The 25417-nt window shown below is 41.2% G+C and overlaps 1 protein-coding gene across 3 annotated transcripts in view; it reads right to left on the bottom strand.

Moving 5' to 3' along the window:
- Positions 1 to 3645: 3645 nt before the first annotated feature.
- TRIT1 (tRNA isopentenyltransferase 1) overlaps positions 3646 to 25417 on the bottom strand; it is a 106716-nt gene continuing 84944 nt past the window's right edge. For all 3 annotated transcript variants that reach the window (XM_053707305.1, XM_053707307.1, XM_053707308.1), the window contains 2 exons: positions 4147 to 4264; positions 3646 to 4054 (listed from right to left, as the gene is read on the bottom strand). In XM_053707305.1, coding sequence (XP_053563280.1) covers positions 3864 to 4054; positions 4147 to 4264 — 309 coding nt within the window. In that variant the 3' untranslated portion in view covers positions 3646 to 3863. The remainder of the gene's footprint in view (positions 4055 to 4146; positions 4265 to 25417) is intronic.

Below are 25417 nucleotides of genomic sequence, written 5' to 3'. Positions count from 1 at the left end.
TAAAAGAGAGGGGAAGAGAGAGAGCGCAAAAGAGAGGGGGGAGAGAGCACAAAAGAGAGGGGGGAGAGATCGCAAAAGTGAGGGGGAGGGAGAGAGTGCAAGGGGTGGGACCGCTGTACTGCAAAAAATGGCCTTTGTGAACAGGCTTTAGTACTAGTTTTACTATAATGGCCCTTTAAGCTTGACAATCGGCAACTGTACAATGTAATGTCCCTAGTATAAATTTACAATAATCAAATAATAGAAAGTGACAAACTTCAGCCTTTTACTCTGTTGGTATAGCAGGGGCATATTAATATCAATTTATATAGGCACATTTGCATATTGATACATCATAGTATATATGCATAAACATCTAATGTACATAAGCATGTGATATTATAAATACAGTATATATGGCACACACACAATATATATATATATATAATATATATATATATATATATATATATATATATTTATTAATACACACATAAGTATATATTAATAAATATATGTATGTGTGATGCATTACACAGTGTGGGTGTGAGCACAAATATCTGTGTGGTTAACTGTATTTAGCAGTTAACGTGTCACTGTGTATAAAGGGGAAGCTCTTTGTTCAGACACTGGGCCAGCAGCCAGTCTGCAGGGAGTGTCATGCTTTCCCCGCACATAACACAAAGGATTTGCCGCCAAGTCTTGTGCAGCGGGTAAGTGGCGGTAAAATTCCAGTGTAAAACAAAGTGAGGAATGCACATTTTTCTGACCAGGGGGTTAAGAGCATAGGTCCATGTGTGTGACATAATATAACTGGTTTGTATAACAAACAAATATAAATAAGGAAAAAAGGAAGACACAGGCTTACATTAGCCAAGAGGGTACAGTTGGAGAAAAACAAAAGAACTTATAGAAGAGGTGAAAGAGGAACTATTTCACACACACACATATATATATATATATATATATATATATATATATATAATGTATCTATATCCAGTGTATTCAGAGTGCTTTATAATGTACAGGCAGTAAGGAAGTCTAAAATGTAAGTAGTAAAAAAAAAAAAAAGAAGATCACAGGTGAAAGGAACAGGGGAATTGCACAGTGTAGGTTTTAACAGAATGGTGGAAAACAACAGTTAAAGGGACATTATACACTAGATTTTTCTTTGCATAAATGTTTTGTAGATCATCCATTTATATAGCCCATACATTTAAAAAAAAAAATATATATATATATATAGTTTTGCTTATTTTTAAATAACATTGCTCTGATTTTCAGACTCTTAACCAAGCCCCAAAGTTTTAGGAGAATACGACATATACCTACTCCAGCTTGCTCCTGTGTGTGTAAATGGTCTTTTCATATGCAAGGGAGGAGGGAGTATCTTGAAGTGGGTGTTCCAGAAACCTTTTAAAACAGAGCTAAATTGGGGGCTTTTAAGAACGTTTTTAAACGGTTTTATACTAGATTTTTATATCAGTATCCGTGCATCTTATTCTTTATAGTAGTGTCTATTACATGCAGTTATATGAAAACTGGTGTATACTGTCCCTTTAAAGGGACACTAAAACAGCCTGAGATTTTTATTACATTTCTGTTGTCTTGACGTTAAATAACATATCAGTTTAAAAAAATGTTTTGTTTGGCTAACACAGTTTGCAGCTATTATTTTCCAATAGCCAAACACCATCCACCACTTGCCTCATTTTGAGGTGCCAATGCAGGCTTGTTTCGGGGGGGGGGATGATAGCAGCCATGGTCATTTTTATATAATACATCTCCATATAAATCTCCAATACTCACACTATTAAAGAGATACGCAAATAATTTTTTTAGTGGGGCTTGCAAGAAGAAAAAAATAATAATTGAAAATTGCACTATTTCCAGGGCTAAGTTACATGAAAAGGGGACAAAATAAATAATGACTATACTACAAAGTGAAAGTATATTTCAACGTTGTTTTACTATGAATAGGTAAACATTTTTAATTAAAATCTCAAGATGTTTACTGTCCCTTCAAAGAGCCTAGCGAGGGGAATGGAAGCCAAAAGACAGGAAGACAGAAGACTGCAATTTATCATACTAAGTAGATACATTAATCAGTACAATTACTCTGGAGGCTAAGTGTAGTCTCAGATGGAAAGACAGTGGGGCACAGACTATGTGAGTAGTGGGGTGTGGAATGGGGAAAGGCAGAGAATGGTAAAAGGATAAGTGCAGTAATACATGGGCAGTACAGCATGGTAGGAGCACAGTGAGTGCACAGGAAAAACCTAATTATACTAGAAAGCAAGGAGGGATGGATAAAATTGTGAAAATGTGGGAGGGGCAGGAAGGGTACAGGGAGGTACAATAAAATGAGTAGGTAAAGAATAACACACATTAGATAGAGAAAAGGGGGCAGCATATTACAGCAAGGTGGGTGAATGAAAGAACAGGGCAAAGGAAGAGCAGTGAACCATGATAATCTCACAGTTCCAAAGAGGGAGGAGAGTGCGAACAAAGCAGCATCCAGGAGAGAGGAGGTACAGCCCAGAGAGAAAAAGGCAACAGGTATAGGAGAGAAACAGGAGGGGCTTGGGGTACATTACAGTGAAGGAGGATACATTTCCTACTAGATCAGTAATATATGCAGCATAAACGCATAGCAAGAAAACGGTTTAACAAACACACTGTACAAAACAGAACACTGATCCAGTGCTATCCTGTGATCAGATTTGTGCCATACATAGTTAGCATAGGCAAATTCTTCCTCACTGCATTCACTGAGGAACCAGTTAGACATGTTACAACAATCACTTTTAAATACAAAAAAAAACAAAATGTCCTTTAATAGTAGGGTGGATTTCCTAATCTCCACTTGATTTTTTTTGATGATATAATTGTTTTTCATTCCTTCTATCTGCACGTATGCGCCTCCTATTTTCTTGGTCTTTGAATTAATAAAAGATTACACAAACCTTAAATAGCTTCAGTGACTTTGAACGTGAAGTCACTCTGCAAATAAGAGCAATGTTCCCTAATAAGCGTTAGGTGTTTCTACCCACTACACAGGATTATGTTAATAACCTTTTCCAGTTCACAAACACATTTTTGCTTTGATTGCACAGCTTCTGTTGCGGCTTGTAGCCCAGGGACGAAACCACACTAATCTTGTCTCAGAGGGATAAATGGTCATGCGAGACAGCAGTAAAGAACAGATGGATACATGATCACCAAGTACTGACCCAGAGACCTGCTGATGGGCAGAAGCTACTTATCTCTGTCACAGGGAAAGGTTTTTGTTTATTGGCAATATTGTCAGCGTAGCGATCCCTCTGAGCACGCTCATTTCCTAGAAGCATTAGGAGGGAGTCCACCAGCCTCCGATACACTACCCTTAACCAGAAAGACAGATGGCTTATACACTAATGAGCTACTTTTCTAAGCTCCACGGGAGCTCAGGGATTGGAGAGAACTAATAAGTACATAATTAATAAACTTATCTCTAGTCAAAGGGATGCAGAGTGTGGGTGATAAGAGGCTTCCCAGCTGGAGACGCTGGAGTATCTAGTGCAAAAACTAAATGTATTCCCACTAGCAGGGGACAAGGATACAAGTTGCAAAGGCTAAAAGGGGAGTACAGTACAGGCATAAACTATTTAAAGTAGCAAGCAAAACTTTTTTGTAAAAAAAGTCTGAAATTTATTAAAACTTTCTTTTGGTTCCAATAAAAAGAAAAACTATGTAAACTGTACAAGCTGTGCATGTCACAGGAGTAGTTTTTAAAGCACATGTGTGACCTGTATCATCTTTTTGATTCTCCACCTTCTTGTTCTTCACATGTGCACTCATTTGTATACAAGCCACTGAGCTCTCCTGAAAGTGAAGTCCACCTTCTACACTTGACACACACTGTTCTTTGCAAGGTCTACATTAGCCTCACACGCACCACTGTCTTTTTCAAACTGTGTCCTCTTGTTGCACATTGTGCTTGCTCCATTCCCCTCCTCATTTCCTTGATTGTGCTCGTTATCCATTTTGCGCTTCTTCTTCACGTGGTGAATATGCGATTTGGACTTTATGTGAGCTTGGGGGAAAAAAGGAACAATTGTTATGTAATTTGCTAAAGACTGATAGAGGAAACCAACATTGTGCAGCCCAGTTGATAGCCAAGCCTACCTGTCCACTCCCGATCACCAATGATGATTCTGTCGCACAAATCACACATGTGCCGACTTCGTTTGCTTTCATTTTTATCACAGTCCAGTTCTATGGGTTTAATAATCGGTGTCTGCCCCTGAAGACCAAAAAAAAAAAAAAAAAAAGAATTGACAAAAACTGAGGAGAATGTCAACTTAGCAGAAATGTTGTATAATTACAAGTTAAAGGGACAGTACTCTGTAAAATTGTTTTTATATTAATGTATTTCCATGTCTTGTTATACCAGCTGCAGAGTATAAAATATTTGAAAAATTGCATTTTCAGGTTTATTTGTGTATATGAAGTAGCTGGTTTTGTGCTTTTAAACCACAGTATATTACAATGGGTTGGGCTTCAGGTAATATATCTCATTATCTTATCCCTTTGTATACACACACTTGCTTCCTTATCTTATATTTGTCTGGAAAACTAAAGCTCAATACATAGAGAGAACAATGGAAAATTATCATTTTATTTCTTAACTATCCTGCACCCCACTGAGAGTGTCATTTATTCTGCTGGCTGTGTTTACTTAGGCTTGTCAATAGCGGAGACTCCAGTATCAAAACTTTCAGTATATGTTGGGAACCACAAGCTAAATCAGCTATTTCAAAAGCCAAAATAGGGGTAAAATTAGCTACTTGTAAACAATTTAATACACTCCAGCAGGTAAAATGGATCATTGGGAACAATTTCAATGGGAGAACATTTTTGGGTGAACTTTCCCTTTAAGTCCATTTATGTCCATCTTGCTATAGAACAACATTAACCAAGTGTTTAAAACATTTTAAACACAAACATTGTATTTGCAAATGTTTTTCAATATCCAAACTCCACCCACTTATCTTATTTGAAGAAGCCAATCTGGACTTTTGTCTGTATATGAATAGAAGACTGTATGAATTCAAACACTGATAAATTGTGATTCATAAAATAAGGTTTTGTTCCCCCTCTGTGGGTTTCTGTTCTTTAAATATATGTTTTGTGTATTTCTGAGAAATTCCTTACAGGATGTCCTGATTATGTAAAAATTTAAGTGAGCAGTCTAGATCCTCCTCCTTTCTTTGAAAAACATTTTTTTTTAATTAAATATAACACAGCAGGCAGAACCGACAACGAGAAACAGTACCACTCTGCTCTCTGTAATAGCAGAACTCCCTCAATAGCTTCTGGTTACACTGTGTGCTCACCTACTATGTAAATCCAGCTGGTGTTGCTCTGCATAGTAAGAACTGACACAAGCAAGTACCAGCTGCATTTATATATAGTAGGCAGGCACAGAAAGTAGGCAGAAGCACAGGTCAGGTTCTGCTGTTTAGCAGTACAGTGGATGGCTTCTGGTTGCCTATACCATATGCCCTAGAGGAAAAAAAAAAAAGAACTAGCACCACTACTGCCCCTCTACTCACACACACAAACTAGGCAGTGTATGCTACAGCCAATCAGAGGCCACAGTACACGGCTTGACAAATTTGTTAGAAATCTAGGAGGCCAACCTATATATTTAAGAGCCAGCAGCATTTGGCCTTATGAGATTTTATATATACATAGATTATATATATATATATATATATATATATATATATATATATATATATATATATATATATATATCTCACATCAACATTAGGATGCCAATTACAGCAGGATGATCATTTTAAATTTGATTATCACTCATAAACAGTCATAATGGATTCTGTCCCTATATATTGTTGAGTCAACATACAGGATACCCTACCCCCTAATTTGGTTCCATATGCCTATAGTTCTATCAATCACTTATCATTGTGATCACCACTTGGGCATGTGACTCCCTCCATTGGTCCCCGAATTAAATATTACAATAGGACACTGGCCCATTTTAGAGTCCAGCACACCCAAATTATAGCATATGCAAAGCAATAAACACAACGCCTAAAAAAACTTGAGGAATGGTAACTTAATCCCTCTTAAAAGCAGCTTTCAAAAACTTAGGTACAATGCGTGCTAAGCCAAACTGAAAACCAAAGCAGAGGCCATATAACTTCACATCTAAATGTCCACAGCAGACTGAAATAAAAACTTTTAAAGGGCAATGATACCGAAATGTTGAAACACTTGAAAGTGATGCAGCATAGCTGTAAAAAGCCGACTAGAAAATATCACCTGAACATCTCTATGTAAAAAAAGAAAGATTTTTGTTTTACCTCAAAAATTCCTCAGTAGCCACATCCCATTGTAAAGGACTTCTAAGCAGCAAATCAGTACGTCTGTCCCGGGACAGCTAAAGGGAGTGAGCTTTCGTGCACACTCATCTTATTTTCCTATTCAGTTTAAGGAAGTTTGCTATGAAATCTCATGAAAGTTAAGTGAAATCTCATAAGAACCCAGTAAAAGAGTTCATGACCTCAGCACTACTGATGCTGATTGGCTGCTGTTCATTTCTTTATTTTTTTTTACCTGCAGCTGAGCAACAGCTGAAGTATATTTTTTACACAGAACTTACTCTGCTGAGCTGAGGAAATTGTGAGGTAAAATATCTTCTTTTTTACATTGAGATGCTCAGGTGATATTTTCCTGTCAGCTTTATACAGTTATACTGCATCAATTTCAAGTGATTTAGCATATGAGTATTATGTCCCTTTAAGGTAATAAAGCATGCCAAACCCGACGTGCGCGAGGACCTGTGTGTGCTAACCCAACGTGTGTAATCTATACGTACGCATTCCTGACGAGCATTAAACCAGACGTGCGCTAACCCAGTAAAAGAAGACAACCACGTGTCGTCATTCGTGGTTAAGTGGTTGAACATGTTAATTATACAATTATTCAAAATTAAATTATTAATTGTGCAACATCATTAATTCATTTTTATGTTTAAATATTCTTTATTGAGTTTCACATAAAAATTTAACATTGTACACAATGCAGATTAAAACAGGGCTCCCAAGGGCAAAAAACGTGTACAAATACAGAGAGGAATATTTAAATATTGTACTTCCAATCTAAAACTCTTCTGGAATTTCAAACCATATACATCATCAGCTAGCGTTACCCTCTATAGGAGATCCCCAACCTCTTAAAACCAAGAGGCTGTCTTCTATTCTTGGAACTGTAAAGTGTTCACTGTTGCATAGAAATATTAAACATCAACATATATCAAATAATATCATCAAACCGTAATGGGGGAGAGAAGGGTTATGGGGAGAACGGGATAGGGGTCAGTGACACCAACTTTGAAATCAAATATGTTGCTGTGGATACTTATAGCACAATGCCTCCTTTTACTTAAGAGCAAAGTCGTATTTACCGTTTCTTCCTCTCACTGTTCAACCAGTAGTACCATATATTGTTGACCAAGTCCCTGTTGTTCAATATTCCTGCTGCTGTTTCATACATGTTATATATGTATTGTATCTTATTATATATTTCTAACCAGGAAGGAGCACCAATCTTCCAATACTTTGATATGCAAGTTCTAGTAGCTGTACACGCTATTCTAATGAAGGTGTTTATGTGTCTGTGGAATTCGGTTTGTGCAGCAGGGCCTGATGTATAGTGAGTATAATCTCTTCGCCAATAAGGTGGCTAATTAAAGATGATAGCCGTCTCCAGATCTCTTGTATTTCTCTGCATTCCCACCACATGTGTTTGTAGGTACCCACCATCCCACACCCCCTATAACATCGGTTAGTACCTTGAGGACTCATGTGTGAGGTTCTCACTGGTGTCAGGTACCAACAAAATATGGTTTTCATAGTATTCTCTTTCAAGTCAGTGCTAACTAGCCCTTTGTCTGCTGCCTGAAATAATGACTCCCAGTCCTGCACCTACTTGATTATTTCTAAATTTCTTTCCCAAGCTAGCATTATATGTGTCTTAGTTTTGTTGTGAGGGGACTGAAAGGCTCCGTATAGTCTGGAAATGGAATGTTTGGCCCTGTGGGGTCCATTGCCACACATCTCCAAGACAGTGGACACCCTGTTTGGTACTTTTTAAAAAAAGGTTTGAAGGGAAGATCGTAATTGGAGGTAGACATACCAATGAAGCCTAATAGGGTCGATTCTTGCCTGCAATTGGGTAAAATACATAATTTTCCTATTTTCTAGGATATCTGCCACCCTGTACAACCCTTTATTTTCCCATTTCCCCATCTGCGCCCGCGCATCTCCCTGTAATAAGTATCTAAGTGGTGTCAACAAGGAGTGGTCTGGTAATAGGTCTCCCCTCTTCCTCATTTTCATCCATAGGTCTAGTATCAGTTCTACAGTATAAGGTTTAGGTAGAGTGGCCTCTATCAGTGTAGTGCGTGAGTCACAAAGAACCGAGTCTGGATATTCTCGGCCCCCAATCGCTGCCTCAAGAGAGCCAAACTGCTTCTCCTGTCTGTTTAAGCAGGATACAATCCTGCGCCGCTCTGGCTGCTCTATAGTAATCCATTAGATTTGGTGCACCCACGCCTCCCAATGATTTGTGTCTATTAACTAACGTTTCAGTGATCCTAGCAGCCTTAGATCCTCTAATAAAGGACAACAATTCCGAATGCATCTTTTCCAAATCTGCTTTTACGATTTTGATAGGTAAAGCTCTGAACAGGTACAATATACACGGTAGGACATTCATTTTAATTGCTGCCAATCTTCCCAGCCAGGAAAAGTTATAGTTTCTCCATTTCACCAGGTCCTTTTTGACCTGTTGGAATAATGGAGTGTAGTTATGCTTATATAAGAGTTGAGGCTGAGGGGGCAAATTAATCCCTAAGTATCTAAGGGTATGTTTCACCCACCTGAAGTCAAAGTTTATTTCCAATAATTTCTGAGTTTGATGTGGGATAGCTATGGGGAGGGCTTCGCATTTATCTCCATTTATCTTATACCCTGATACTCTAGAGAACTTGTCCAGAACCCCATAAAGACTAGGGAGAGATATGAGTGGTTTTGTAATCGTTAATAAAACGTTGTCCACGAAGAGGGCTAATTTATATTCCTTGTTTGCTATTCTAACTCCTGCAATGTCCGGGTGCACTCTAATTGTTGCTGCTAATGGCTCGATACATAGAGCGAATAATAATGGCGACAAGGGGCATCCCTACCTGGTACCATTAAGGATGGGAAAGACGCCAGATTTGTATCCCCCCGCGGACACCTGAGCTTGTGGTTCAGAGTAAATTGCCTTTATTGCTGTCATGAAAGAGCCATCAAAACCCATCTTTTGCAAAACTAAGACCATGTATCTCCAATCTATTCTATCGAACGCCTTCTCCGCATTCAGCGCCAACAGCAGAGAAGGCGTTCGGGATTCCCCTAAGTAGTGGATGAGATCAATAGTTCTTCAGATATTGTCTGGGGCCTCCCTGTCCCTGATAAACCCCACTTGATCAGGATGCACCAAGTCCGGCAAGATCACCTTTAGGCGATTGGCCAGAATCTTGGTAAAAATTTTCAAATCCTGGTTAATCAATGAGATTGGTTGGTAATTCTGACACTTTTTATGATCCTTATCAGGTTTTGGAATTACCACTATCTTTGCCAACAATAGTTCCCTTGGGATGGGGTTTCCTTCTAGAATGTAATTACAAAATTGGGTCAAATGGGGGAGCAACACCCCACAAAACAATTTGTAGTATTCCCCTGTGAAACCGTCCTGGCCGGTTTGAGGTCTTTGACAGCTCTAAGTATCTCCATATTGGATATCGTGCATTAAGGCTTTCCCTTTGGTCGGTAGATATGGATTTTAGTGGGCAATCTCTAAGAAAGTCTTTAGTGCGAGTATCTGTTTCTGTGCCGTGATTAACTTTCGTCCTGTCGTATAGTGTACTATAGAAGGTCGCAAAGGTATCCACAATTGCCTGAGGGTGGGAGGTTATGGAACCATGTGCAGTTTCTATTAATGGGATAGCAGAGGCTCTACATCGCTCCCTGATCCTATGGGCCATATATCTATCAGGCTTGTTGGCATAGATAAAGTATTGTGTTTTAAGTTTGTGTACTGCCCTAGCAGCTTGTGAGTTAAGGATTGAAGCTAAAGTGGTCCTCTTGGCCTAAAGGTTGTGTAATGCTGTGGTGCTCCTTGTCAGTTTGTGCTGCCTTTCTAATACCTCCACCTCCTCATGTAGTTGCCTAATCTGATTTTTGCGTCTCTTATTTAGCCTAGCTTTTCTTGGATGAAAACTCCACTTAGTAACACCTTGTGTGCTGCCCAAGTATGTATCCGGTTTACTGAAGTGTCAATATTAATTCCCCAATATTCTACCAGTGCGCGAAGGATGTCGTGTATCTGAGGGTCTTTCAGAAGTAGTGGATCAAATGTCCATGTCCTACTGCGTTGAGTGTTTCGTAACCCTCCAATATTCAGGGATATTATAGAGAGTGGTCTGGCCATACGCAAGCATGTATGTTAGAACTTTGCAACATTGGTTGTAAAATCTGACTAGTATAGATATAATCTAATCTTATATACGACCCATGAGCTGCAGAATAGAATGTGGTGTCACTAGTTTCGCCATATAGCGTATAACAAGTATCAATCAAGGAATGTGGGGCAAATGAGTCTCGGATTGCTTTTTCAAGACGATTGTGCCGGAGGTTTTTATTAAAGGGGCATTATTGATGGATCGTATTGGGGCCATATTAATGTTAAAGTCCCCTGCTAGTATAATTTTAGTCCGAGACCAATGAGTCAAAAGCTGGGTGATAAGTTTAAAAAAAATTGTGCTGATTCTCGTTAGGAGCATATAAATTACATAAGGTTATCTCTGTAATTAGAATCTGTCCCCTAACTATTAAATACCGCCCCTCTGGGTCCACTATAGTGCTTTCAAGAGTGAAAGCCATGGCATTGTGTATCAATATTGATACCACTCTTTTCTTAGTAGTGGCAGTTGCGTGGTAATGGGTAGAGAAATGTTTCGACAATATCTGGGAATAGTTGATTTGAGGAAATGTGTTTCCTGTAAGAATAAAAGGTTTGCATTGAGGGATGTGTATTGCATCATTGCTACTCTGCATTTCGTATCTGTATTCAACCCTCTGACATTATGAGATATTGCTACTACGCTAGAAGACATAACTATTGAACTCCTGTAATAGTGCTATGTGTATATGGAGAATATAGTGCTTTACCTGTGAGTAAACACTCTCGTCTCTGGTCTTATATTTCCGCCTATAAATCTGGTTTAAGCAAGGAGGCATCATGAAGATAAATTACAGTAGAGATATAATAAGGCAGTGTTGCTGATCTCAAAGACAGTCGCTAATCTCAAAAACCCTGAGGTGTATGTGACCCAACAGTCCTATGAATACTCTCAGGAAAGGACCAAATCTTCGAGTTTCCACCTAAGGTCCTCTGGGAACAATCATAAGGCAAAAACTATACTTCCTTCTGCTACAAAGGGATTAGAGGAAATGGTTAAGAGTCCTTTTCTCTGGACTCTTGTCTCTTGTGGGAGATCTTGTGCCATTTTGTTTGGGCTGAAAACTGTTCAGATGGTGGTCTGTGCGATGTGGATGGATCCTGTGGGGGCAGCTGTGGGACCTCAAGGTCAAGTAACTTACAGACTTCCGGGATATCCTCCGGTTCTTTGATGGTTATGGTCCTGGAGTCCTTGGTTATAATCAAGGCAAAGGGGAAGCCCCATCTGTATTGGATTTGTTGTTTCCTCAGTATTGTAGTGAGGGGTCTAAAAGCACTTCTACGCTGCAGGGTGAGAAGACTTAAGTCCTGATAAAATTGTACCACATTACCCTGGAACTCCTCTGGGATTCCATTTAACCTGAGATTGTTTCTCCTGCTCCGGTTCTCAAGGTCATCTAGCTTGTCTTGGAAATCTAATAGAAGTTGTTGTTGGGAAGAGATAGTCTGCGATATTTCAGCCACATTCTCCACCATAACATCCTTTTGATCTTCTAGGGTATCTATCCTGTTAGCCATATCAGTCAGATCAGATTTGATTTCCGATAGACTGCTGGTGACAGAAGAGTGAATAGAGTCTATTTTTCCCTTCCCATAGCTTTTCAAAATTGTCAGCTACGTCCTTCTTGGAGACCAAGGTCCGTAGGTCAGCTTTTGTTAAAGGAGTGTTGTCCTCCATCCTCTGTGCAGGATCTTGATCTGATTATTCTTTCTGTTCCATGTCTTTGGTGTTTTTATTAATTTTAGAAGATTTGAAGAATGATGTCATTGCTGCAGGTTTTGTTATTGATTTATCTCCCTTCCCCACTCTCCTAGAGGCCATGTCTTATCTACTGATCTCCCGGGATCTCTTGCAAGTTTATGTAGGTCCCAGCCACCTCAGAGTCTCCCGAGTCTGGTCACTAGCTCGCCATCTAGTGCTTATGGTTGCTATAAGGTGTTTCTTTTTGGGTTTTATAACCTCCGCTTCTAACCTCTGAACGTCAATACCCTTCAAGCTGTGGGTCTCTACGTCATATCAATGTTACAGTATTTTTACTTGTCTTTATTCATCTTAATTGATGGGACCCTCTTTCACCCCCTCATTATCTTTTACATGGTGTTTGTGAGTTTCTTTGGTGTCCTCAGTATACTCCCCTGCTATGTCTAGCATAAGTTTCTCTTCTGGGTTTTATAAATGCCTGTGATAGCTAAGCTGTGTCTAGCCCTTCTTTGCTGTATATTATAAGGGCCCGCGAAAGACTCAGACTGTTCCCCCATATAATAAAAAGTCTCTATGAGCAGTTGGGTTAGAGGACCTTGGACCCAACTCTTTCTGATCTAGTCTTCTCAGATTGCCTCTGATGAAGTGTAGACCTTAAACTGCCAGCACTGGCCCCCTCTCACCCTGATGTGTTGCAGGCCGCCTAGCTCCTCCTATCTCTATGTGTTGCGTCATTGCGGCCCACTAAATTGCCGATTGAGGCTAATCTCCGTTCCGGAGCAGGAGTTGCACCTATCACTGCGGCCCCTCCAGCTCCTGTGTCGTGAGGAAGCTTAGAGTCTCTTTTGAATAACTCTGAGCTAGTTCCGCTGTCAATGTATGTCGTGCTGTGGGCATACGCACTTACATTAATGACAAGATGGCTGGTCTTTGTCCTATGTCCCACAGGTCTCCTCCACCCTCTGAAGCACCCCTCGGCTGCGCTCGTTCTCCTTTCCACTCTGCAAGATCGCTTGCGGTGTTAGGAGCTTGCTGTTCGGCCCCAGACAGTATAGAGGGAGCACTCCCTGTTGCGGGTGTCCTCTGCAGGCCTCCTAGCCAGCCTCCACTTTGGTCTCGAATCCGGAAAAAAATTATCAGTGCAGCCACTAATATCTTCTTTACCCGTACTCTCTGACCCCCCCATTAATTCATTTTTAAAGGGATATTACTTTTAACAATTTTCTTTGTTTTTTCTAAGGGACTGATGATCAAAGCTTGGAGAGAAATTGTAGTGCAGACTTCACAAGGACTAAACTCACTTAAAGAAAAAGGGTGTAACTCTTCAGCACTGCAAGGTCTCATTTTCTCATCTGAAGAAGAAACAAGCCCATTGCAATATAGCACTTTATGATATGAAAGTTTTGTTACACTTATACTTTGTGCATTGTATTTTGTATTACTTTACACTTCAGATTGTGTACTTTCAGTATTATTACATTTAAGCTTTGCACTTTGTATTTTATATTTGAATACATTTAAGATTGAGATCCAGCAGGGATTTTACAAATTCTGATTAAGTTTTGAAAGTTTCTGTGTTACTTTAACAAATTAGGATCATATTTTGAATATTTTTTTGTATCTTTTACAACTTACATTGCCCTTTGTATTTTCTCTATTGTAAAGTAAAACAAAGCTTCAACAATTGGGAGGGACAGGAGAGAGTTACTAGGCTGAACAGGGGAGTCCCCATGGTATGTCTGAAGCTCTCTAACAAGTCTTGTGAAATGCTGAAAGCAGTTTACGCAAGCTGGTCTCAACTGAATTATCTCGCCAGCTGTATGGAGGTGAAGTTTGCTCCAAATTCACAATACACTTATTTAACTGACAAATAAATATATATACTAAACTATAAGCAAAAGCAAGTTAAATTGTAATGAAAACATTTCAGTTAAATTTGTATTGATGCAAACGGAGCCTTCATATCAACCCTAGGTGTTCTCCAGTTACCTTCTTTCTCCCCTGTGAAATTCTGTATCCAAGAGAGCTTCATTACTTTGTATTAAAGACATGTCATCTATCTGGGACTTCCAGATTCCGCCCTTCTTCTTACTGAATTCCGCCCCTGTGAAGTCTGCACTATAATTTCTCTCCAAACTAGAGAATCTTTGTTATTGGGCCCATGGAAAGTAATGAAGCTCTCGGGGAATCTGAAGCTCTCAGTATTTCAGTTTTATTGTAAACAGAAGAAATACAGTGTAAATAAAGTGTAATGTAATTTGTAAAAGATATACAAAAAGTATGATCCTAATTTTTTAATGCACACAGAAATTGTGAAAGCATAATAAGAATTTGTCCTTAAATACACTGCTGTATACAAAATAAAATACAAACTAGTATATGCAAAGTTTAAATGTAATAAAACAAAATCGGAAGTGTAAAGTAATTTAAAAACACAAATCACAAAGAGTAAATGCAGCAGAACTGTCATGTCATCCAGTGCTATAGTAAACTAGGCTTGTCTCTCCTTCACATACAGAAATGCAGGGAATGCCCCTTGTATAGTATAGCAAAATCTGTCTTAAGAATTTCACTAGGGATCTTGCAGTGCTGGAGGATCATTTTATATCATCTCACCTGAGCGGACAGCTTATGAGAATGATTCAAAATGTATTACAGAGCTTTGCTTTTTGAAAAGCAAATGCTCTAATGCTAAATAAACCATTGTTTCTTTGGTGGGGGTCTTTGTCTACCAGTGAACAGTAGAGTCACAGGACTCAGTCAGACATAACCATGCACTGTCAGTTTCACCTTAAATTCAAGTAGTTTATTTTTAATCTGTTTAACTACTGCTCTTTCATATACATACATAAAACATAATTTAAAGGGACAGTCTACTCCAAAATAAACTTTCATGATTCAGATAGGGCATGTCATTTTAAACAACTTTCCAATTTAATTTTATCACCAATTTTGCTTTGTTCTCTAGGTATTCTTAGTTGAAATCTAAACCTAGATAGGCTCATATGCTAATTTCTACTGATTGGCTAAAATGCAAGTCTGTCAAAATAGTTGAAATAAGGGGGCAGTTTGCAGAGGCTTAGATACAAGGTAATCAGGTAAAAAGTATATAAATATAACAGTGCTAGTTATGCAAAACTAGGGAATGGGGAATAAAGGGATTATCTATCTTTAAAAAAAACCCCATAAATTTATGCTTACCTGATAAATTTATTTCTCTTGTGGTGTATCCAGTCCACGGATCATCCATTACTTGTGGGATATTCTCCTTCCCAACAGGAAGTTGCAAGAGGATCACCCACAGCAGAGTTGCTATATAGCTCCTCCCCTAACTGCCATATCCAGTCATTCGACCGAAAACAAGCAGAGAAAGGAGAAACCATAGGGTGCAGTGGTGACTGTAGTTTAAAATTAAAAAATACCTGCCTTAAAATGACAGGGCGGGCCGTGGACTGGAAACACCACAAGAGAAATAAATTTATCAGGTAAGCATAAATTATGTTTTCTCTTGTAAGGTGTATCCAGTCCACGGATCATCCATTACTTGTGGGATACCAATACCAAAGCTAAAGTACACGGATGAAGGGAGGGACAAGGCAGGTACCACTGCCTGTAAAACCCTTTCTCCCAAAAATAGCCTCCGAAGAAGCAAAAGTATGAAGTGAAGACCAAGTCGCCGCCTTGCAAATCTGTTCAACAGAAGCCTCATTTTTAAAGGCCCATGTGGAAGCCACAGCTCTAGTAGAATGAGCTGTAATCCTTTCTGGAGGCTGCTGGTCAGCAGTCTCATAGGCTAAGCAGATTATGCTTCTTAGCCAAAAAGAAAGAGGTTGTCGAAGCCTTTTGACCTCTCCTCTGTCCAGAGTAGACAACAAACAAAGCAGATGTTTGACGAAAATCTTTAGTAGCTTGTAAGTAAAACTTTAAAGCACGAACCACGTCCAGATTGTGTAATAGACGTTCCTTCTTTGAAGAAGGATTAGGACACAAAGACGGAACAACAATCTCTTGATTGATATTCTTATTAGATACCACCTTAGGTAAAAACCCAGGTTTGGTACGCAGAACTACCTTATCTGCATGGAAGATCAGATAAGGAGAATCACATTGTAAGGCAGATAACTCGGAAACTCTACGAGCCGAGGAAATAGCTACCAAAAAAAGAACTTTCCAAGATAAAAGTCTGATATCTATGGAATGAAGAGGTTCAAACGGAACCCCCTGAAGAACTTTAAGAACCAAATTTAAGCTCCAAGGTGGAGCAACAGGTTTAAACACAGGCTTGATTCTAACTAAAGCCTGACAACATGCCTGAACATCTGGAACATCCGCCAGACGCTTGTGCAAAAGAATAGACAGCGCAGAAATCTGTCCCTTTAAGGAACTAGCTGACAATCCTTTCTCCAATCCTTCTTGGAGAAAAGATAATATCCTGGGAATCCTGACCTTACGCCATGAGTAGCCCTTGGATTCACACCAATAAAGATATTTACGCCATATCTTATGATAGATTTTCCTGGTGACAGGCTTTCGTGCCTGAATTAAGGTATCAATGACTGACTCGGAGAAACCACGCTTTGATAAAATCAAGCGTTCAATCTCCAGGCAGTCAGCCTCAGAGAAATTAGATTTGGATGGTTGAAAGGACCTTGAAGTAGAAGGTCCTGTCTCAGCGGCAGAGTCCATGGTGGAAAGGATGACATGTCCACCAGATCTGCATACCAAGTCCTGCATGGCCACGCAGGCGCTATCAAGATCACCGATGCTCTCTCCTGTTTGATTTTGGCAATCAGACGAGGGAGCAGAAGAAACGGTGGAAACACATAAGCCAGGTTGAAGGACCAAGGCGCTGCTAGAGCATCTATCAGCGTTGCCTTGGGGTCCCTGGACCTGGATCCGTAATAAGGAAGCTTGGCGTTCTGGCGAGACGCCATGAGATCCAGTTCTGGTTTGCCCCAACGATGAGTCAATTGTGCAAACACCTCCGGATGGAGCTCCCACTCCCCCGGATGAAAAGTCTGTCGACTTAGAAAATCCGCCTCCCAGTTCTCTACACCTGGGATATGGATAGCTGATAGGTGGCAAGAGTGAATCTCTGCCCAGCAAATTATCTTTGAGACTTCTAACATCGCTAGGGAACTCCTTGTTCCCCCTTGATGGTTGATGTAAGCCACAGTCGTGATGTTGTCCGACTGAAATATGATGAACCTCATTGTCGCTAGCTGAGGCCAAGCCTGAAGAGCATTGAATATCGCTCTCAGTTCCAGAATATTTATTGGAAGGAGTGACTCCTCCTGAGTCCACGATCCCTGAGCCTTCAGGGAGTTCCAGACTGCATCTGGCCTGCGAAAGGTCATACCTTTGGACAGATGGACCCGAGATAGCCACCAGAGAAGAGAATCTCTGGTCTCTTGATCCAGATTTAGTAGGAGGGGACAAATCTGTGTAATCCCATTCCACTGACTGAGCATGCAGAGTTGCAGCGGCCTGAGATGTAGGCGGGCAAACGGCACTATGTCCATTGCCGCTACCATTAAGCCGATTACTTCCATACAGAGCCACCGAAGGGTGAGAAGTAGAATAAAGAACACGGCAGGAATTTAGAAGTTTTGACAACCTGGCCTCTGTCAGGTAAATCCTCATTTCTACAGAATCTATCAGAGTTCCCAGGAAGGAAACTCTTGTGAGAGGGGATAGAGAACTCTTCTTTTCGTTCACTTTCCACCCATGAGACCTCAGGAATGCCAGAACAATATCCGTATGGGACTTGGCAATTTGGAAATTCGACGCCTGTATCAGAATGTCGTCTAAGTAAAGGGGCTACTGCTATGCCCCGCGGCCTTAGGACCGCCAGAAGTGACCCCAGAACCTTCGTAAAGATTCTTGGTGCCGTAGCTAACCCGAAGGGAAGAGCCACAAACTGGTAATTCCTGTCTAGGAAGGCGAACCTGAGAAACCGATGATGATCTTTGTGTATCGGAATGTGAAGATAAGCATCCTTTAAGTCCACGGTAGTCATGTATTGACCCTCCTGGATCATAGGTAGGATGGTTCGAATAGTCTCCATCTTGAAAGATGGGACCCTGAGAAATTTGTTTAGGATCTTGAGATCTACGATTGGTCTGAAGGTTCCCTCTTTCTTGGGAACCACAAATAGATTTGAATAGAATCCTTGCCCCTGTTCCTCCTTTGGAATTTGGTGGATCACTCCCATAACTAGGAGGTCTTGAACACAATGTAAGAATGCCTCTCTCTTTATCTGGTCTGCAGATAATTGTGAAAGGTGAAATCTTCATTTTGGGAAAGAAGCTTTGAAGTCCAGAAGATATCCCTGGGACACAATTTCCAACGCCCAGGGATCCTGGACATCTCTTGCCCAAGCCTGGGCGAAGAGAGAAAATCTGCCCCCTACTAGATCCGTTACCGGATCGGGGGCCAATCTTTCATGCTGTCTTAGAGGCAGCAGCAGGCTTCTTGGCCTGTTTACATTTGTTCCAAGCCTGGTTAGGTCTCCAGACCGGCTTGGACTGGGCAAAATTTCTCTCTTGTTTTGTATTGGAGGAAGATGATGCCGTGCTGGTCTTAAAGTTTCGAAAGGCACTAAATTAGTTTGTTTGGTCCGTAATTTGTTAGACCTATCCTGAGGAAGGGCATGACCTTTTCCTCCAGTAATATCAGAAATGATCTCCTTCAGTCCAGGCCCGAATAGGGTCTGCCCCTTGAAGGGAATATTGAGAAGCTTAGACTTTGAAGTAACGTCAGCTGACCAGGATTTAATCCATAACGCCCTACGTGCCTGAATAGCAAAACCTGAGTTCTTAGCCGTTAGTTTAGTTAAATGAACAACAGCGTCAGAAACAAATGAATTGGCTAGCTTAAGCGCTTTAAGCTTGTCAAGTATATCATCCAATGGAGTTTCTACCTGTAAGGCCTCTTCCAGAGACTCAAACCAGAAGGCCGCAGCAGCAGTGACCGGGGCAATGCATGCAAGAGGCTGGAGAATAAAACCTTGTTGAATAAACATTTTTTTAAGGTAACCCTCTAACTTTTTATCCATTGGATCTAGGAAAGCACAACTGTCCTCGATGGGGATAGTTGTACGTTTAGCTAGGGTAGAAACTGCTCCCTCCACCTTAGGGACCGTTTGCCATAAGTCCCGTGTAGCGGCATCTATTGGAAACATTTTCTTAAAAATAGGAGGGGGAGAGAACGGAACACCTGGTCTATCCCATTCCTTAGTAATAATTTCTGAAAACCATTTAGGTATTGGAAAAACATCATTGTAAACAGGCACTGCACAGTATTTATCCAATCTACACAATTTCTATGGCACTATAATGGTGTCACAGTCATCCAGAGTAGCTAAAACCTCCCTGAGCAACACGCGGAGGTATTCAAGCTTAAATTTAAATGTTGACATATCATAATCAGGTTGAAGAATCTTCCCTGAGTCAGAAAAATCACCCACAGAAAGAAGCTCTCCTGCCTCAGCTTCTGCATATTGTGAGGGGATATCAGACATAGCTACTAAAGCGTCAGAATGCTCTGTATTTTTTCTAGCCCCAGAGCTGTCTCGCTTTCCTTGTAACCCTGGTAGTTTGGACAATACCGCTGTAAGGGTATGATCCATAACTGCCGCCATGTCTTGTAAAGTAAACGCCATAGGCGCGCTAGATGTACTTGGCGCCTCTTGAGCGGGAGTCCCTTGAGCGGGAGTCAAAGGTTCTGACACGTGGGGCGAGTTAGTCGGCATAACTTCCCCCTTGTCAGTTTCCTCTGGTGATAAATCTTTTAAAGACAGAATATGATCTTTATAACTTAAAGTAAAATCAGTACATTTGGTACATATTCTAAGAGGGGGTTCCACAATGGCTTCTAAACATAATGAACAAGGAGTTTCCTCTATGTCAGACATGTTTAAACAGACTAGCAATGAGACCAGCAAGCACTTTGATAAATGTAAACAAGCAAAAAATAAAAACGGTACTGTGCCTTTAAGAGAAACAAATTTTGTCAGAAATTGAAAAACAGTGATAAAAAGCAGTAAATCTTACGAAATGTTTACAGTGTGTATAATAGACTAACAGAGCATTGCACCCACTTGCAAATGGATGATTAACCCCTTAGTTTCAAACTCTGCTGTGGCCCTACCTGCCCATATAACGACTTTGAAAGGCACAAAAACCCTTTAGAGAGGTCCTAAGTGTTCAGGGGACTCCTTCAGGGAAACTGGATGTCTCAAGCTGAAAAACCTAATGCGCATTTAACAAAACTATTCCTAGGCAAAATCTAGACAGCCATGTGGAAAAAACTGGGCCCCAATAAAGTTTTATCACCAATATGTATAAAAAAACGTTTAAACACTTCCAGCAAACGTTTTATTTTTCAGTAATGTGAGAAAGTAATAGGAATATTACCTTTTACAGCAAGCATGATACAAGTCGTTATTAAATCACTGTAATCAGGCTTACCTTAAATAAATCTGGTATTAACAGCATTTTCTAGCATATTCTTTCTCTAGAAAAATTTAAACTACACATACCTCATAGCAGGAGACCCTGCACGCCATTCCCCAAGCTGAAGTTACCTCTCTCTTCAGTTATGTGTGAGAACAGCAATGGATCTTAGTTACAACCTGCTAAGATCATCAAAGACCACAGGCAGACTCTTCTTCTACTTTCTGCCTGAGGCTAAAAACAGAATTTATGTTTACCTGATAAATTACTTTCTCCAACGGTGTGTCCGGTCCATGGCGTCATCCTTACTTGTGGGATATTCTCTTCCCCAACAGGAAATGGCAAAGAGCCCAGCAAAGCTGGTCACATGATCCCTCCTAGGCTCCGCCTTCCCCAGTCATTCGACCGACGTAAAGGAGGAATATTTGCATAGGAGAAATCATATGATACCGTGGTGACTGTAGTTAAAGAAAATAAATTATCAGACCTGATTAAAAAACCAGGGCGGGCCGTGGACCGGACACACCGTTGGAGAAAGTAATTTATCAGGTAAACATAAATTCTGTTTTCTCCAACATAGGTGTGTCCGGTCCACGGCGTCATCCTTACTTGTGGGAACCAATACCAAAGCTTTAGGACACGGATGAAGGGAGGGAGCAAATCAGGTCACCTAGATGGAAGGCACCACGGCTTGCAAAACCTTTCTCCCAAAAATAGCCTCAGAAGAAGCAAAAGTATCAAATTTGTAAAATTTAGTAAAAGCGTGCAGTGAAGACCAAGTCGCTGCCTTACATATCTGATCAACAGAAGCCTCGTTCTTGAAGGCCCATGTGGAAGCCACAGCCCTAGTGGAATGAGCTGTGATTCTTTCAGGAGGCTGCCGTCCGGCAGTCTCGTAAGCCAATCTGATGATGCTTTTAATCCAAAAAGAGAGAGAGGTAGAAGTTGCTTTTTGACCTCTCCTTTTACCAGAATAAACAACAAACAAGGAAGATGTTTGTCTAAAATCCTTTGTAGCATCTAAATAGAATTTTAGAGCGCGAACAACATCCAAATTGTGCAACAAACGTTCCTTCTTCGAAACTGGTTTCGGACACAGAGAAGGTACGATAATCTCCTGGTTAATGTTTTTGTTAGAAACAACTTTCGGAAGAAAACCAGGTTTAGTACGCAGAACCACCTTATCTGCATGGAACACCAGATAAGGAGGAGAACACTGCAGAGCAGATAATTCTGAAACTCTTCTAGCAGAAGAAATTGCAACCAAAAACAAAACTTTCCAAGATAATAACTTAATATCAACGGAATGTAAGGGTTCAAACGGAACCCCCTGAAGAACTGAAAGAACTAAATTGAGACTCCAAGGAGGAGTCAAAGGTTTGTAAACAGGCTTGATTCTAACCAGAGCCTGAACAAAAGCTTGAACATCTGGCACAGCTGCCAGCCTTTTGTGAAGTAACACAGACAAGGCAGAAATCTGTCCTTTCAAAGAACTTGCAGATAATCCTTTCTCCAAACCTTCTTGAAGAAAGGATAGAATCTTAGGAATTTTTATCTTGTCCCAAGGGAATCCTTTAGATTCACACCAATAGATATATTTTTTCCATATTTTGTGGTAGATTTTTCTAGTTACAGGCTTTCTGGCCTGAACAAGAGTATCAATGACAGAATCTGAGAACCCTCGCTTTGATAAGATCAAGCGTTCAATCTCCAAGCAGTCAGTTGGAGTGAGACCAGATTCGGATGTTCGAACGGACCTTGAACAAGAAGGTCTCGTCTCAAAGGTAGCTTCCATGGTGGAGCCGATGACATATTCACCAGGTCTGCATACCAAGTCCTGCGTGGCCACGCAGGAGCTATCAAGATCACCGATGCCCTCTCCTGATTGATCCTGGCTACCAGCCTGGGGATGAGAGGAAACGGCGGGAATACATAAGCTAGTTTGAAGGTCCAAGGTGCTACTAGTGCATCTACTAGAGTCGCCTTGGGATCCCTGGATCTGGACCCGTAGCAAGGAACCTTGAAGTTCTGACGAGAGGCCATCAGATCCATGTCTGGAATGCCCCACAATTGAGTGATTTGGGCAAAGATTTCCGGATGGAGTTCCCACTCCCCCGGATGAAATGTCTGACGACTCAGAAAATCCGCTTCCCAGTTTTCCACTCCTGGAATGTGGATTGCAGACAAGTGGCAGGAGTGAGTCTCCGCCCATTGAATGATTTTGGTCACTTCTTCCATCGCCAGGGAACTCCTTGTTCCCCCCTGATGGTTGATGTACGCAACAGTCGTCATGTTGTCTGATTGAAACCGTATGAACTTGGTCTTTGCTAGCTGAGGCCAAGCCTTGAGAGCATTGAATATCGCTCTCAGTTCCAGAATATTTATCGGGAGAATAGATTCTTCCCGAGACCAAAGACCCTGCGCTTTCAGGGGTCCCCAGACCGCGCCCCAGCCCACCAGACTGGATTCGGTCGTGACAATGACCCACACTGGTCTGCGGAAGCTCATCCCCTGTGACAGGTTGTCCAGGGACAGCCACCAACCGAGTGAATCTCTGGTCCTCTGATCTACTTGTATCGTCGGAGACAAGTCTGTATAGTCCCCATTCCACTGACTGAGCATGCACCGTTGTAATGGTCTGAGATGAATTCGCGCAAAAGGAACTATGTCCATTGCCGCTACCATCAAACCTATTACTTCCATGCACTGCGCTATGGAAGGAAGAAGAACAGAATGAAGTATTTGACAAGAGTTTAGAAGTTTTGATTTTCTGGCCTCTGTCAGAAAAATCCTCATTTCTAAGGAGTCTATTATTGTTCCCAAGAAGGGAACCCTTGTTGACGGAGATAGAGAACTTTTTTCTACGTTCACTTTCCACCCGTGAGATCTGAGAAAGGCCAGGACAATGTCCGTGTGAGCCTTTGCTTGTGGAAGGGACGACGCTTGAATCAGAATGTCGTCCAAGTAAGGTACTACTGCAATGCCCCTTGGTCTTAGCACCGCTAGAAGGGACCGTAGTACCTTTGTGAAAATTCTTGGAGCAGTGGCTAATCCGAACGGAAGTGCCACAAACTGGTAATGCTTGTCCAGGAATGCGAACCTTAGGAACCGATGATGTTCCTTGTGGATAGGAATATGTAGATACGCATCCTTTAAATCCACCGTGGTCATGAATTGACCTTCCTGGATGGAAGGAAGAATTGTTCGAATGGTTTCCATTTTGAACGATGGAACCTTGAGAAACTTGTTTAGGATCTTGAGATCTAAGATTGGTCTGAATGTTCCCTCTTTTTTGGGAACTACGAACAGATTGGAGTAGAACCCCATCCCTTGTTCTCCTAATGGAACAGGATGAATCACTCCCATTTTTAACAGGTCTTCTACACAATGTAAGAATGCCTGTTTTTTTATGTGGTCTGAAGACAATTGAGACCTGTGGAACCTCCCCCTTGGGGGAAGCCCCTTGAATTCCAGAAGATAACCTTGGGAGACTATTTCTAGCGCCCAAGGATCCAGAACATCTCTTGCCCAAGCCTGAGCGAAGAGAGAGAGTCTGCCCCCCACCAGATCCGGTCCCGGATCGGGGGCCGACATCTCATGCTGTCTTGGTAGCAGTGGCAGGTTTCTTGGCCTGCTTTCCTTTGTTCCAGCCTTGCATTGGCCTCCAGGCTGGCTTGGCTTGAGAAGTATTACCCTCTTGCTTAGAGGACGTAGCACTTGGGGCTGGTCCGTTTCTGCGAAAGGGACGAAAATTAGGTTTATTTTTGGCCTTGAAAGACCTATCCTGAGGAAGGGCGTGGCCCTTGCCCCCAGTGATATCAGAAATAATCTCTTTCAAGTCAGGGCCAAACAGCGTTTTCCCCTTGAAAGGAATGTTAAGCAATTTGTTCTTGGAAAACGCATCCGCTGACCAAGATTTTAGCCAAAGCGCTCTGCGCGCCACAATAGCAAAACCAGAATTTTTCGCCGCTAACCTAGCCAATTGCAAAGTGGCGTCTAGGGTGAAAGAATTAGCCAATTTGAGAGCATGAATTCTGTCCATAATCTCCTCATAAGAAGAATTTTTATTGAGCGCCTTTTCTAGTTCATCGAACCAGAAACACGCTGCTGTAGTGACAGGAACAATGCATGAAATTGGTTGTAGAAGGTAACCTTGCTGAACAAACATCTTTTTAAGCAAACCCTCTAATTTTTTATCCATAGGATCTTTGAAAGCACAACTATCTTCTATGGGTATAGTGGTGCGTTTGTTTAGAGTAGAAACCGCCCCCTCGACCTTGGGGACTGTCTGCCATAAGTCCTTTCTGGGGTCGACCATAGGAAACAATTTCTTAAATATGGGGGGAGGGACGAAAGGTATACCGGGCCTTTCCCATTCTTTATTTACAATGTCCGCCACCCGCTTGGGTATAGGAAAAGCTTCGGGGGGCCCCGGGACCTCTAGGAACTTGTCCATTTTACATAATTTCTCTGGAATGACCAAATTCTCACAATCATCCAGAGTAGATAACACCTCCTTAAGCAGAGCGCGGAGATGTTCCAATTTAAATTTAAATGTAATCACATCAGGTTCAGCTTGTTGAGAAATTTTCCCTGAATCTGAAATTTCTCCCTCAGACAAAACCTCCCTGGCCCCCTCAGACTGGTGTAGGGGCACTTCAGAACCAATATCATCAGCGTCCTCATGCTCTTCAGTATTTTC

Source organism: Bombina bombina, chromosome 3, assembly GCF_027579735.1.
Source record: "Bombina bombina isolate aBomBom1 chromosome 3, aBomBom1.pri, whole genome shotgun sequence".
NCBI lineage: Eukaryota > Metazoa > Chordata > Amphibia > Anura > Bombinatoridae > Bombina > Bombina bombina.
The sequence above is the reverse complement of the archived record's forward strand: the minus strand, read 5'-3'. Positions and strand labels throughout refer to the sequence as shown.